Below are 12,434 nucleotides of genomic sequence, written 5' to 3'. Positions count from 1 at the left end.
TGCTTTGGTACATGTCCCCCATGGCAGTGCCCGCTCCCACAGGCTGCTTTGGTACATGTCCCCCATGGCATTGCTAGCTCCCACAGACTGCTTTGGTACATGTCCTCCATAGTAGTGCCCGCTCCCACAGACTGCTTTGGTACATGTCCCCCATAGCAGTGCCGCTCCCACAGGCTGCTTTGGTACATGTCCCCCATAGCAGTGCCCGCTCCCACAGNCCCCCATAGCAGTGCCCGCTCCCACAGACTGCTTTGGTACATGTCCCCCATAGCAGTGCCCGCTCCCACAGACTGCTTTGGTACATGTCCCCCATGGCAGTGCCCGCTCCCACGGGCTGCTTTGGTACATGTCCCCCATAGCAGTGCTTAGTCTCTCATTCTGTATTCTAACTTGAATGCCGGTGTACAGTTCCCTATGCTGCTTTGCTACATATCCCTCATGATGGTGCCCACCTCCCCATGCTACATTGGTATTTGTCCCCTTCAGCTTCTTATTCTAAAGTCTAACGCAACCCCCATGGCAGTGCATTAACACATAAACCCCATGGCAATGCCCAGCTCACCATCCCTTTTTTCCTCACAGTGATTTGCATATTCGCCCGAAAATTATTTCTGTGTCTGCTTTGCCCAATCATTTTTATGTATTCCACAATTTCAGCGGAAATTCCCATAAACTGTTATCGGATAATTCTGCTCATCCCAAATAAAATACAAAAAAAGCTAAACTTCTCACTACAGATCAGATTGGAATTGTGTGTGATGACATTTATTCCTTCCTATCCTCCGGCAGTGACGCTTCTTTCCGTTGTCCTGGGATTGGACCGGCAGTTGGATGCGATGAAATCCTGCGCAGAGTCTTGGAGCTTTGGAAATAAAACATTCTGCCAGAACAGAGGATGACGTAGCTAAAAGTATGAAACATACAAAAGACATTTCACATGCAAGAGATTCTCCAGTATCCATAAGGTGGGGGGCGCTGAGCATTTTTTAGTTGAATTGCACGTTCACTAAAATATTTTTCCTGATATGTAGTGACAACGCTTTGTCCCTGTCATGTAATTTTTTCCCCTGCGTTGTCACCCAGACTTTTAATGGAGAGAACAAGCAGCTGATTTAACACCCTGCACTCCTGATTATTGCAGGCAATGGGCATGCAGTTATAGGGCTGCGTCCTAATTATAATTATTCGACCTCCCTACACACGCTCATTAGATTTATGGGGTTGTGTGTTAATTTGGCTTTGTTGGCACAATGTGATGTCCTGGTGGCCAGTTAATTAGCAGTGCAGTGTGCACACAGTGCTGACAAGGTGCCCAGGCCCCGATCTGTTTACCAATATCAGCTGGTCACCTTTGTGACTTCTCTTTAATCTCAGCTCGGAGCCCCTCCTCTGCCTTCGATGCGGATGGGGCTGCAATGTAAGATTGGCCGGAGGACGGCCATGTATGGCCTGGAAGAATTGACTGGCTTACCTGATAGAGAAGGATTGGGAAGGAAGGGGTGCCATAGATATGCCCAGTGCCAGCATGCCATAGGGTAAACATTGGCACCTGGAGAAAATCTTCTAACCTGAATGATTTCACAGAAGCCTAGGCCAGTTTATTTGGTGGCTGCCACCATCGTCTCCTCATTATAGGCACAGAGATCTTGTGGCAGCAGAATGATTTCTAGGAGCTGCGGATCAGATCAGTGGTCACCGCTTCTTGTGCCCGAGGGATTTTCATTACATTGGTTTAGCTCTGTGGACATGTCGCCTATTGGTTGCAAGTGTTTGGCCGTCTTCCATTTGGGTTGCTTGTCTGCTTGGGTTTTGCAACTTTTACTCAGAGTCAGGGAAAAGTCAACGTCCTAATTTGCATATCTGTCAGTGAGGAGTCTGAGCTGTGCTAGATGGGGTGAAAGTAGCAATCTAGATGTGATGGGGGTCAGGTCCAGGTCCATATTCCCCATTGGGGGGCCACATAGGTCAGTAGCTATGCTGGTTGTCACCCTATAATAGGAAGTGCTTGAACAAGGATATTCATGGCAGGATCACCAGAGTTTTTTCTCTTAATCAAATATGCAGATTTGAAATGATTTCAATTGCCATGACGTGAAGATGTTGAAGCCTCGATGAGAATTTACCATTACGTTTTACTTCATTAATAATCGTTTAAATGCCCATCGGTGGTTTTATGTCCCCCCCACCCCCCGTCATGTGTTGGAGGATTTGTGATCTCTGCGTCCCTCTCTCCCGGGGACAGGAAGTGCCCGTTGTCACGATTCTCACTGCAGAAGGCCAAATTCATTATTCTCCTCTGTGGGCTCCGCTCACCTGGATAATTTCTCACAGAATTTTTTGCTGCGAAATCTGCGAAATCTGCAATCTGCCGAGCGCCATTGTTTCTGCAAACTTCATGCAGATGGCAAATAACCCCCACCATCCCGTGTGTCCGCCAGCAATATAATATTGTCTGCCACGCTTTGCTAAAAATCGCCCTCTGCCATGGCGGACACCTTGGTGGGAATAAAGGCCGGCATCAACCAAAACGTTTTATGTAGATTTAGGAAGCGAGAGAATTCTAGGCATGTTGATTTGTCTTTGGTGACCAACTTGGGGGAGATTTTCCCTGACTTCATAAACAGCTTTCCTGATCTCCATCCCACCAGCCATGTGTATGGGGAACCATCAGTATCTGCCTGATTGTCTGACGGTGATCACACACGTTCCAATTAGATTGTACAATCTCTGCTGGATTCACCAGTAACGGTGCAGTGTGACGGTGTCCATGAACAAGAAGCCCTTTAATCTGTATTCAGTTTATTGGCTCTCATCAGTTATAGGGAGCGGGGGGACTGGGTGGGTCATTGCCCAACTTCCCCACAGTCCTGACTGATAAAGTTAGCAGGGGGTGCAGGGTAGGTTTGGGGTCCCCCCTTTATATTTGCCCATTCAGGCTGTAACATGATTGGCCAGTTTTAGACAAACTATAAACAGGACTAACCCCCCCCCCCCCCCCCCAATTCTATAGGCCTATACAACACCACAGAAAGGATGGCGCCATTCCGCTGCACCCATAGGGGGTAATATTGGGGGCACTGTGGTCACATGTAGTACTGCGACATATAGCACCGCCGATCCTGCCTCACCGTATGGCACTGCCATGTGATAGGCACTCCAATCTCTGGGCTGACTCACCGCACCGCGCAGCACAACGCATGTCTATGCTGCAGGGCCATCACTAGGCCTAAGTGCAGTAATGGAGGTGCGACAACGTGCAATACACTGCGACCGCTCAATAAAGGGCTACCTATACACGTGCAATAATTATCCTTGGAAACGAATAGTTAACGACCAATCATCCGATAATCGTTAACAAAAAAAGTACACAGCGACTGGCCAATGAGAAATGTTGCTGGGAACGAACGACCGCCCTGGCTGATCTGATTGGACAACGAACGTCTGCTATCTGTTGTGTGTTGGACATGGATTGTTCTGCGATACGCTTTCCCTGGTACGCGTCACTTCCTGTATCGTTCAAACGATCGTATTTTGCGTGTGTACATTATTGGTGGATTATATTTGAACAATCGTATTGTTACAGCATGTACAGAATCGTGCACTATACAATCGTTCAAAATAATCGTTGATTGGTTGTTAACTGTTCGTTTTCAAATGATAACTATTGCAGGTGTCATTGATGGCAACCTGCGAGAACAAACATCACAACACAAAGATCTAAACATCAGGAAATCGTGTTTGTAAATACAGAAAAATATTATAAATATTATTATTCATCCGAATATATGAAGCACCAACATATTACGCAGCGCTGTACAATAATAAATCATCATTAATATTTCTTCCAATCTGTTTACTGTTTTGATTGATTTGTTTACAATGTTCTCAGCCCCCTCCTCTTTGTACTGCACCAGGGCAGATGAGGGCGCCATATGTATAAATATAATGACCTATATTTTTATAATAAATAATAGGGGGTGACATTTAGGGTAATTAAAGTTGGTCTTTATTGGTCCCGATGATACATTAGCCCTGATTTATTAAAGCTCTCAAAGGATGGAGAGGATACACTTCCATCAGTGAAGTTGGGTGATCCAGCAAACCTGGAATGGATCTGTTCCAAGAGTGAAAACATTTGCTATCAAATAGCAAATTACTTTTAGGAAATCCATTCCAGGTTTGCTGGATCACTCAGCTTCACTGATGGAAGTGTATCCTCTCCAGCCTTGGGGAATGTTAATAAATCAGGGCCAATGTAAGAAGTTCTCCTCTTGTTGGTAACTTTGTTTCCGGCTCTCCAGGGGTTAACTGTCCCCTGTGTGCCGGCCCCGCCCCTCTCGGTCTGACCACGCCCCTCCTCCCCACTGGCTCAGTCTGCGGCTCTTCCCCGGCCACGTGCTGCGCCCCTCCCCTCCCCGGGCTCCTCCGGGTCACTCCGCTGTGCCAGGTAAGTTGTTGCCACTCTCTGACAACTCGCCCTGCCCCGTGCTGGCCGCCCCCCTCCCCCTACTTCCCTGACAACTTTCCCTGGGTGTCCGAGCTGCTGCAGAACCTCCTGGTGTGGAGGAGGGGAGGGTTCAGTGCTGGTTGTTGTAGTGCAGGTCAGTGTGTGGCAGCTGTGGTGTCTTTATACCCCAAATACCCCCTGCCCCCCCCCCCTGCATTTCCCAGCCATTGCTACATGGCAGAATATGGAGGAAGCTGCAGTTGTGAGGTCTCCTGGCAACAAGGAGTGACGGGCGGCTCAGCCAATCAGAGCCAGGCCTGAGTACAGTAAATAAGTGAGTGCAGCATGTGCCCCTCCTCCCTCCAGTGCTGACAGCGCTTTATTCACTCTTCATTCACTCTTCATGATGAACTCTGCTGTTTGTTCAGCTCTTCACCCTTCACAATAGCCCCCCAATGGCCGCCCTCCCGCCGCCCTTTTGTGTCCTGAAAAACTGTAAACAAGGGGAAAAAAAGTTGTCAGCTGTGGGCGTGCTGCCCCTTTAAGGGATTAACCCCGGGGTGGAGCTGAACCATCGCCCTCGGGTGACTTTTGGGTGAGCAGAGTAAACCCCCCCAAATAAAGACCTTTCCATTGGGGAATTTCTGTGCCGCATTATCGCCAATCGCTCAGATTGTACCAGACGAGATTGGTCACTATTGGTATATGATTGGTATACGAATGGTACATGATTGGTTCATGATTCGTACACGATTGGTATATGATTTCTATATGATTCGTACATGATTGGTATACGATTGGTAGATGATTGGTAGGTGATTTGTATACGATTGGTACACTTTCGGGGCTAAGGACTTTTTCTCGCTTCTGAGGGGTCGGTGGTTGGAAAACCGTTTTCTGGGAACATCTCTAATAATCATGGCGCTGCTTGGGGACCCTTTCTGTGTGTTTATATCATTCACCTCCAGTGCTGAGGATTCACTTTCTGAATGCAATGATTGTGTTATTTGTATCTCTTTGTATCGTACAATCTGATTGTAACATGTGTGGCCGATCTATCAGCAGTTGCTGTGGGTCAGGTAGATGTAGAAGTTTAGGCTCCTCCCCCTGTTTAGCTCCGCCTCTCACGGACTCCTCAGCTATTTGCAGCAGAATGAAAGTAGCTGCTGACAGATCGCTGCCCGTCTCTCGGGGAGATTACCGGCAGATAAATTTCTGGTCAATCCAGTTTAGAGGCTCCTGGGATTCGGAACACCCTTATTAGGGCGTAAAAATACGCCAGGTACCCCTTTAATGTCCCTCCTGTCCATGTTATACCCCTGGTGTGTGCGATATGAGAATGCCGACCTGCTGAATCTAACATATATATCTAACAATATGTGCAATCGGGATGACAGGTCCTCATTATTGAGGCTCCTCCCCCTGCACAATCTTTTATCTGAGATTTATAACGATTTCCCGTTTTCTGACGCCATCTTTCTTTTCTCTCCCGCAGGGCTCTTCGCCTAAATGGGTCCAGTTATGCCCCCCAGTAAGAAGCCGGAAGGGACGGGCATCAGCGTTTCCAGCCAGTGCTACCGAAGCAGCCCGCTGTCCAGCCCCCTGCAGGACGACGATGATCTGGACTTCCCTCTGCCCATCGTGAAGAAGGAGAAGGGCGCCGTGGAGGACGAGGAGCTGACCAATCTGAATTGGCTGCACGAGAGCAAAAACCTGCTGAAAAGTTTCGGGGATTCGGTGCTGCGGAGCGTCAGCCCCGTACAGGATATAGACGACACCCCGCCCTCGCCCGCCCAGTCCGACATGCCATACGATGCCAAGCAAAACCCCAACTGCAAACCCCCCTACTCCTTCAGCTGCCTCATCTTCATGGCCATCGAGGACTCGCCCACCAAGAGGCTGCCCGTAAAGGATATTTACAACTGGATCCTCGAGCATTTCCCTTACTTTGCCAACGCGCCCACCGGGTGGAAAAACTCCGTGCGGCACAACCTGTCCCTAAATAAATGCTTCAAGAAGGTGGACAAGGACCGCAGCCAGGTGAGGAGGGGGTGCACACCCGGGGGGTAATAAATATATTGTTGGGTAGAATTTGGAGTCAGATCTCCAAGTGGAGAATTATTAATTGGTAACCCAAAGTGACCAATAAGGTTGCATCTTTTTTTCCTGGGGTAAACAACACAAGGATTCTGATTGGTCAGAATATTTTGTTTATATTTTGTATTCTCCTTTTTATAACAAATTTAGTTTCTATGCACAGCCGTAGGTGAGCAGTGGCACCCATAGCGTATGGGACTGGGGCCTTGCAAATTTTAGGAGCTTGGATGCGGCACAGTCACCGCAGGCCACATAAAACAGCCAGAATTTGGCCAGCAGGCCTTGGGTTTGCATTCTATAGATCATAGGTGTCAATTATTTATTTTTGCATGCAGCCTCCTATGTGCCCGCTGGGAATTTTGAGTTTATCAACGTCGCATCGGCTGCCATATGTAGAATGCCGGAAGCCTTGGAGTCCTGATGATCCTGATGCTTCTGTACGTACCAAACCCTGGAGAAGTATTCAGAATGGGGGTTCAGATGTCCTGATGTGTGTCAGGGACTGACGGTTGTCGGGCCCTAGAGGGACCTGCTGACTAAGGGGTAACAGTGATTGGCACCGCTCAGTGCATGGCGTAGACATGGTATGGAGATGGGTTGTGGGTAACGTGTGTTTGTGTGACCCGTAATGTGTGAATGGGCCCCAAGGTGGGGAGAACATACAAGAGTTATCAGAAGATAACATACTAGCGTTATCAGACACCAGGAACAGTATCAGAGGGGCAAAATTGGGCCCTTATAAAGTTTGTACATACCTAACGTTTCTGCTGCCAACATTGCCAAACGCTGCAGAATGACAAGAGAAATCGGCACTGGAAGTTTCAGATTCCAAAATGTTTTTGGGCAGCCGTGTTCAGGCAATCGGGGCAGCAGAGCAGCAGGAAGTTTTTCTTTTTCCTCTTTAGTTTAACCAGTTTTATTTTAGCAACTTTGCCAGTTAAAAATAAAAAGTACAGCTCCCACGAGCGTTCCGAGGTGACCGGGAGTGCCTCCCGCCAGCTCCAGGATATTGATTTATTCACACGATTGTACCAATTGGCACATTGACCTTTGTGGGAATTACTGAAGGCTTCTCGTAATGAGATGTTACTGGCGGCTCCGCTGAGTTTTACCGGGTGACACCCGAAGCCTATCCGTCATGGAGAAGCTGAAATCTGCCGCTGCAGGAATGTTTTATGGCTATTGCGTGAATGTTGTGTTGGTGAATTAGAGACGTTTTAGGTCCAATCTTGGGAAGGCCGGAAAATGTTTTGTTATAGACTCCCTGGTTGTAGGGTGAGTGATGGCGGCTGTAAGGGTGCAGGGCGCTTTGTAAAGCTTGCATCTGCTTTGGTCATAGATCGCAAAAATCTCTTTTCTTTGGTCTGCTGATATCATTGTAAATTGTTAATGTCACGGCTCCGCAGCACAGATTGCATCCATCCCAGGGCTGAGAACCTCCAAAGGCCCCTCCCACCAGCCATGATTTGCCTGCACTGCATAGAGAATCATAAAGACCCAATACAATATGAACCCAATGATACAATATGAAAATGGAAAGGAGGAGACTTTCTCACCAGAACAATTGTCATTTTTCAGTGATTCCGTTTCTGTGGATATTATTACATTTTGGGTTTTCCCATCACTTTCTGTAGGGTCTTTAGGTCTTTTGTGTCACATGGCCAGTGAAGGGTTATGGGGGGGCACTGGTGCCTAGCTGGCATTGGGAAATTAATAGTGATTGAATAAATCTTGTTCAGTTGGCAGCCCTCCCTGGTGGTGCCCATATCACCCAGTGTAGTTCTGATTTGGTACCAGCAATTGTTTGCAATACCAGACTTCTCTGTGGGTGACAGGTACACTTTCTGGACATCGCTACATCGCGCTCACTCTCCTGCCAGCTGCAGCTCCATGGTGCAGGACAGAGCTCACCGCCTGCCGAACGCAGCAGCTGAATGCTCTTGTCATTAGGCCATTTTACATTTCCATAATTACCATGCAATTAAAAGGCGGCACAGACAACGAGAGCGATTAACCCGGAAAGAGAGAAGTTGTGTCATTAAATTGTATCGCATAAAGACCTCGGTACTGCTCAATGAGCTCATGGAATGGTGAGACACCTGTCTATAAATGTCGAAAAACAGATGTGTGAGAAGAGCGGGAGACCGCCACAGAGGAGAGCAATTATAGAATGGACCAATGATTGATATTAGGATTCCCCGCCCTCTTATTCAGCACTCCCCGCCGAATTATTCTGATCACCTGCTGCTTCATTAAAGACCTCCGCCCCTTCATCAAAATCCTCTGCCCCCTTATTCTGATTCGCCCCTCTTAATCAGGACTCCCCGCACTTTATTCGATCACCTGCTTCATCAAAATCCTCTGCCCCCTTATTATGATTCCCCCCTCTTAATCATGATTTCGGCCCCTTTATTATGATCACCTGCTGCTTTATCAAAATCCTCCACCCCTTTTTTTGGATCCTCCGCTCTATTTTTTTGGATCCCCGCCCCTTTATTTGGATTCCCCGCCCCTTTATTTGGATTCCCCGCCCCTTTATTTGGATTCCCCACCCCTTTATTTGGATTCCCACCCCTTTATTTGGATTCCCCGCCCCTTTATTCCTATTCTCTCCTCCCTAATCAGGACTCTTCGCCCCTTTATTCTGATCACCTGCTGCTTTATCAAAATCCTCCACTTCTTTATTAGAACCCTCCACCCTTTTGTCAAAATCCTCGGCCCCTTTATTCGGATCCTCCGCCTCTTTTTCAGGACCCCCTTCTCCTTCCTCAGGGGTCCTCCTCTTCTATACCAAGGTCCTTCCAGGTGAATTTTCACAAATGTTTTTTAAATCTGCAGGAGCCATTCAGGTGATCCCCCCAGATACATACAAGGTGACAACGCTCTACACCGGTCTCCAAATGATGCTCCTGCGTTGTCACCCTGTTAGGTGATTCTTTGATGGCTGACACACATTGCACTGATATGTATATTGGACCAGAACATTTCTGAGCAATGACGCGCCACCATCACTGGAGGTAATGCAAGTAGACAGGAAGCAGTGAGATGCAACATTGGATTAAGGCTGCAACCATGCAATGCCATGATCTGTAAATGAGAATTGCAGATATTTTTTATATATTGTTTAGGTGTCCCCCGCATGCGTAGCCCGCAGTCTCATATCTGACCTGTCCCCCCCTTCCTTCCAATGTCCCTTCTGCCCATGAGTTTCCTATTCTCTGCCATCTGGTCCTTGGCTGCAGAGAGGAATTTGTCTTGTATATGTGTTTCCGTGGCAACACTCTCACAGTTGATAGGAAGAGTAACCAGTTGCCATGGAGACAGAGTTCTGGATGTGGCAGTTTGAGTGTTGAGGGAAAGGCGAGCTCAGGACTCGTGCAGCAGGGATGCTGCGGAGGGGGTTCGCACAGATTAGAGCCGATGAGAAGGGATCTGACACACTTTTTTACCTTTTTAAGTTTTTTAATGAACGTTTGAGGTTTTATTTTCATCTAATTATTTTTAGCAATATGTAAAGAGTGACTGCGAATTGTTGCTCGTGGAAAATCAGCATTCTGCAAACTGTTACCGTGCAGCAGCTGGAAGAATGAGTGCAACAAGAAGCGGGTCACGTGACTCTCCTGTGTGCATTTCGATGATGTTTAATAATCTTTGCGCTCATATTAAAGACCTGCAACTTCTTACCCTCCGGGTGTATTGTGTCCCCTGCCTGTTGTATAAAACGCTTGCAAAATGCGTTTTGTTATCAATGCCACATCAATTTCAGTAGCTAAATGTACCGGAATCTGTAATAAAGCTGCAATTAAAGTGCAATTTAAAAATCAAATTTAAAGCAACTTTATCGGTAAACCTGAAAAATTCCCACATAGAGTTGGTGGCGTAACCTGCAGAGACTAGGTGACCTAATATGCAAATTGATCCTGAAGTCCGCTTGCCCCTCCCACGCTTAACTATTGGCTCACAAAGGGGTTGGGCCAAGTTGTTTTGGGGAAATTAAAATTTGGCGGTTTGGCTTCTTGTGGTGCCATGTATGAGGGCCCCATACCATTCTCAGCCAATAGGAGCCTGCACAGGGGCCCCGGGTCAGTTTGGTAGGGAAGGGGTCCCAAGGCAGTTCTGCTATGTCCACCAATGGTCACACTGCACTGAGCAAGGCATTGTGGGAGAAATATTTTATTTGGGGTCACCGGATTGGAAGTCTGAAGGTAAATATGGTTCCAGAGGGGTCCCTGATGTATCTATATATGACAGGTGCACTTTAAGGGTCACATGTTGCCTATTTGGTTAAACGCTTTGCTTTGTGGGGCCCCAGAAATGTTTGTGCGATGCCCGCTTATTCTCGCTGAGTATCCTCAACCTGCATACAGCTTCCCTTTACAGTCCCTGGAAGTCTCTGTCCCACCCCCACCTACCTGGGAAGGGGGAGTGGCTGCACAGAGCTCCTCCTTTCTGAAATTCTTCCAGGTGATATCTGTGACCACTAATGTTTTTTCTCTATAGAATTGCCCATGTTGGGTTTGTCCTGATTGGTTCGTCCCAGTTTCATCATCACACCGCGGCGTTTCTCTTTAATATTGCGCATTTATCTGGAGCCTGGAAGCCGTCCGCTCCCCCATCCTCACATTCCCCACGGCTGACAGATGCTCTGATTTTCAGTTTTTGGCATGATTTGTAGATGATATGGAGTAACTTATGCTTCTATTTATCCTACAGATCTATTTGGGTTCGGAGCTCCGCAGTGCCAGACATTTGGAATCTTTTTTTCTTTTTTAATTTTCAAAAAGTTTTATTTGCAGTCAGACGGCAGTGACAGTTTTTGTGTAATTGGAGGCAAAATGCAAGAAAAAGAAACCTTAAGGACATTTGTGACACCGGGTTTTATATGGCTGTGCCATCTCTGTGCCGGCATCTCAGTGCAAGATGTAGGTAGGGACCATGGATGATGCCTGAACAAAGATGGTGCCATTGTCAGGGGGAGTACTGTGTTCTGTGTGAGAGCTGATCAATACCTGGCAGTCTTAAGCTGCATACACACTTCCAATTTTTATCGTTGGAAATGAACGACGAACGATCGATTGGGCAAAAATCGTTCGTAAAAAAAGTAACCAACGACGCCGACGAACGAGGATAGTCGTTGGAAATGAACGACCGGACCGGCGGATCGGATTGGACGACGATCGTTGACCATCTATCGTGTGTACGGTCGTTCATTGATCGTCCATGGTCTGAGCATGCGCGGTGAACGAACATTCGCTCACTTCCTGTGGTGCACGTCACTTCCTGTATCGTTCAAACGATCGCATCTATCGTGTGTACAATATCTTTGAACGATCGTGTCGTTATCTGTATGTACAGGATCGGTGCCATACGATCGTTCGCAGATATCGTGCAGGATCGTTCGTCGTTCGTTTACCAACGATAATAATTGGAAGTGTGTACGTAGCTTTACACTTATTACTTATCACGGTGCAGTTTGTATTTCTGATGACAGGTCCACTTTAACTTGCTGCCCCCCAGCTTTGCTGCTCTGATCGGGACTCTCGGACTGCCTAGAAGCCGGGGATCACCGGGACTGCCAGGTAGCTTTTATTCGGCGATGTAATTCTGTTTCCCCTGCAGGAGATAAAATATTAAGTGGCCGGAGTTCAGTTTGCGTTGTGCCTATTCGCTTCGTGTGAATGATTCCGTGTTTATAGCGCACCGCTGGCTCCTGGAGAGGCAAAATGAGTAAATTGCAGCCACGCTAATGCATTGTGTTCTGACCGGTGGCGCGGAGTCACGCAGCAAGTTGGATCACAGCGTGGCTCCAATGCAAGGCATGGTAACCCCTTCCTGCACTGTGCAGGCTCCTGAATACTGGGAGAGATTGTTCATTGCTGACAGGAAGGAA

General features: G+C 47.6%; 1 protein-coding gene across 5 annotated transcripts in view; it reads left to right on the top strand.

Moving 5' to 3' along the window:
• Positions 1-12,434, top strand: part of FOXN3 (forkhead box N3) — a 107,357-nt gene that overhangs the window by 43,127 nt on the left and 51,796 nt on the right. For 4 of the 5 annotated variants that reach the window (XM_072427456.1, XM_072427460.1, XM_072427459.1 and 1 more), the window contains exon 2: positions 5,943-6,487. In XM_072427456.1, the coding sequence (XP_072283557.1) occupies positions 5,957-6,487 (531 nt within the window). In that variant the 5' untranslated portion in view covers positions 5,943-5,956. Of the gene's footprint in view, positions 1-4,379; positions 4,448-5,942; positions 6,488-12,434 lie in introns of those variants that run through there. The other variant, XM_072427457.1, reaches the window with a different exon arrangement.

This window comes from Pyxicephalus adspersus, chromosome 12 (assembly GCF_032062135.1).
Source record: "Pyxicephalus adspersus chromosome 12, UCB_Pads_2.0, whole genome shotgun sequence".
Taxonomy (NCBI): Eukaryota; Metazoa; Chordata; class Amphibia; order Anura; family Pyxicephalidae; genus Pyxicephalus; species Pyxicephalus adspersus.
Note: the sequence above shows the minus strand (reverse complement) of the source record. Positions and strands in the feature narration are given on the sequence as shown.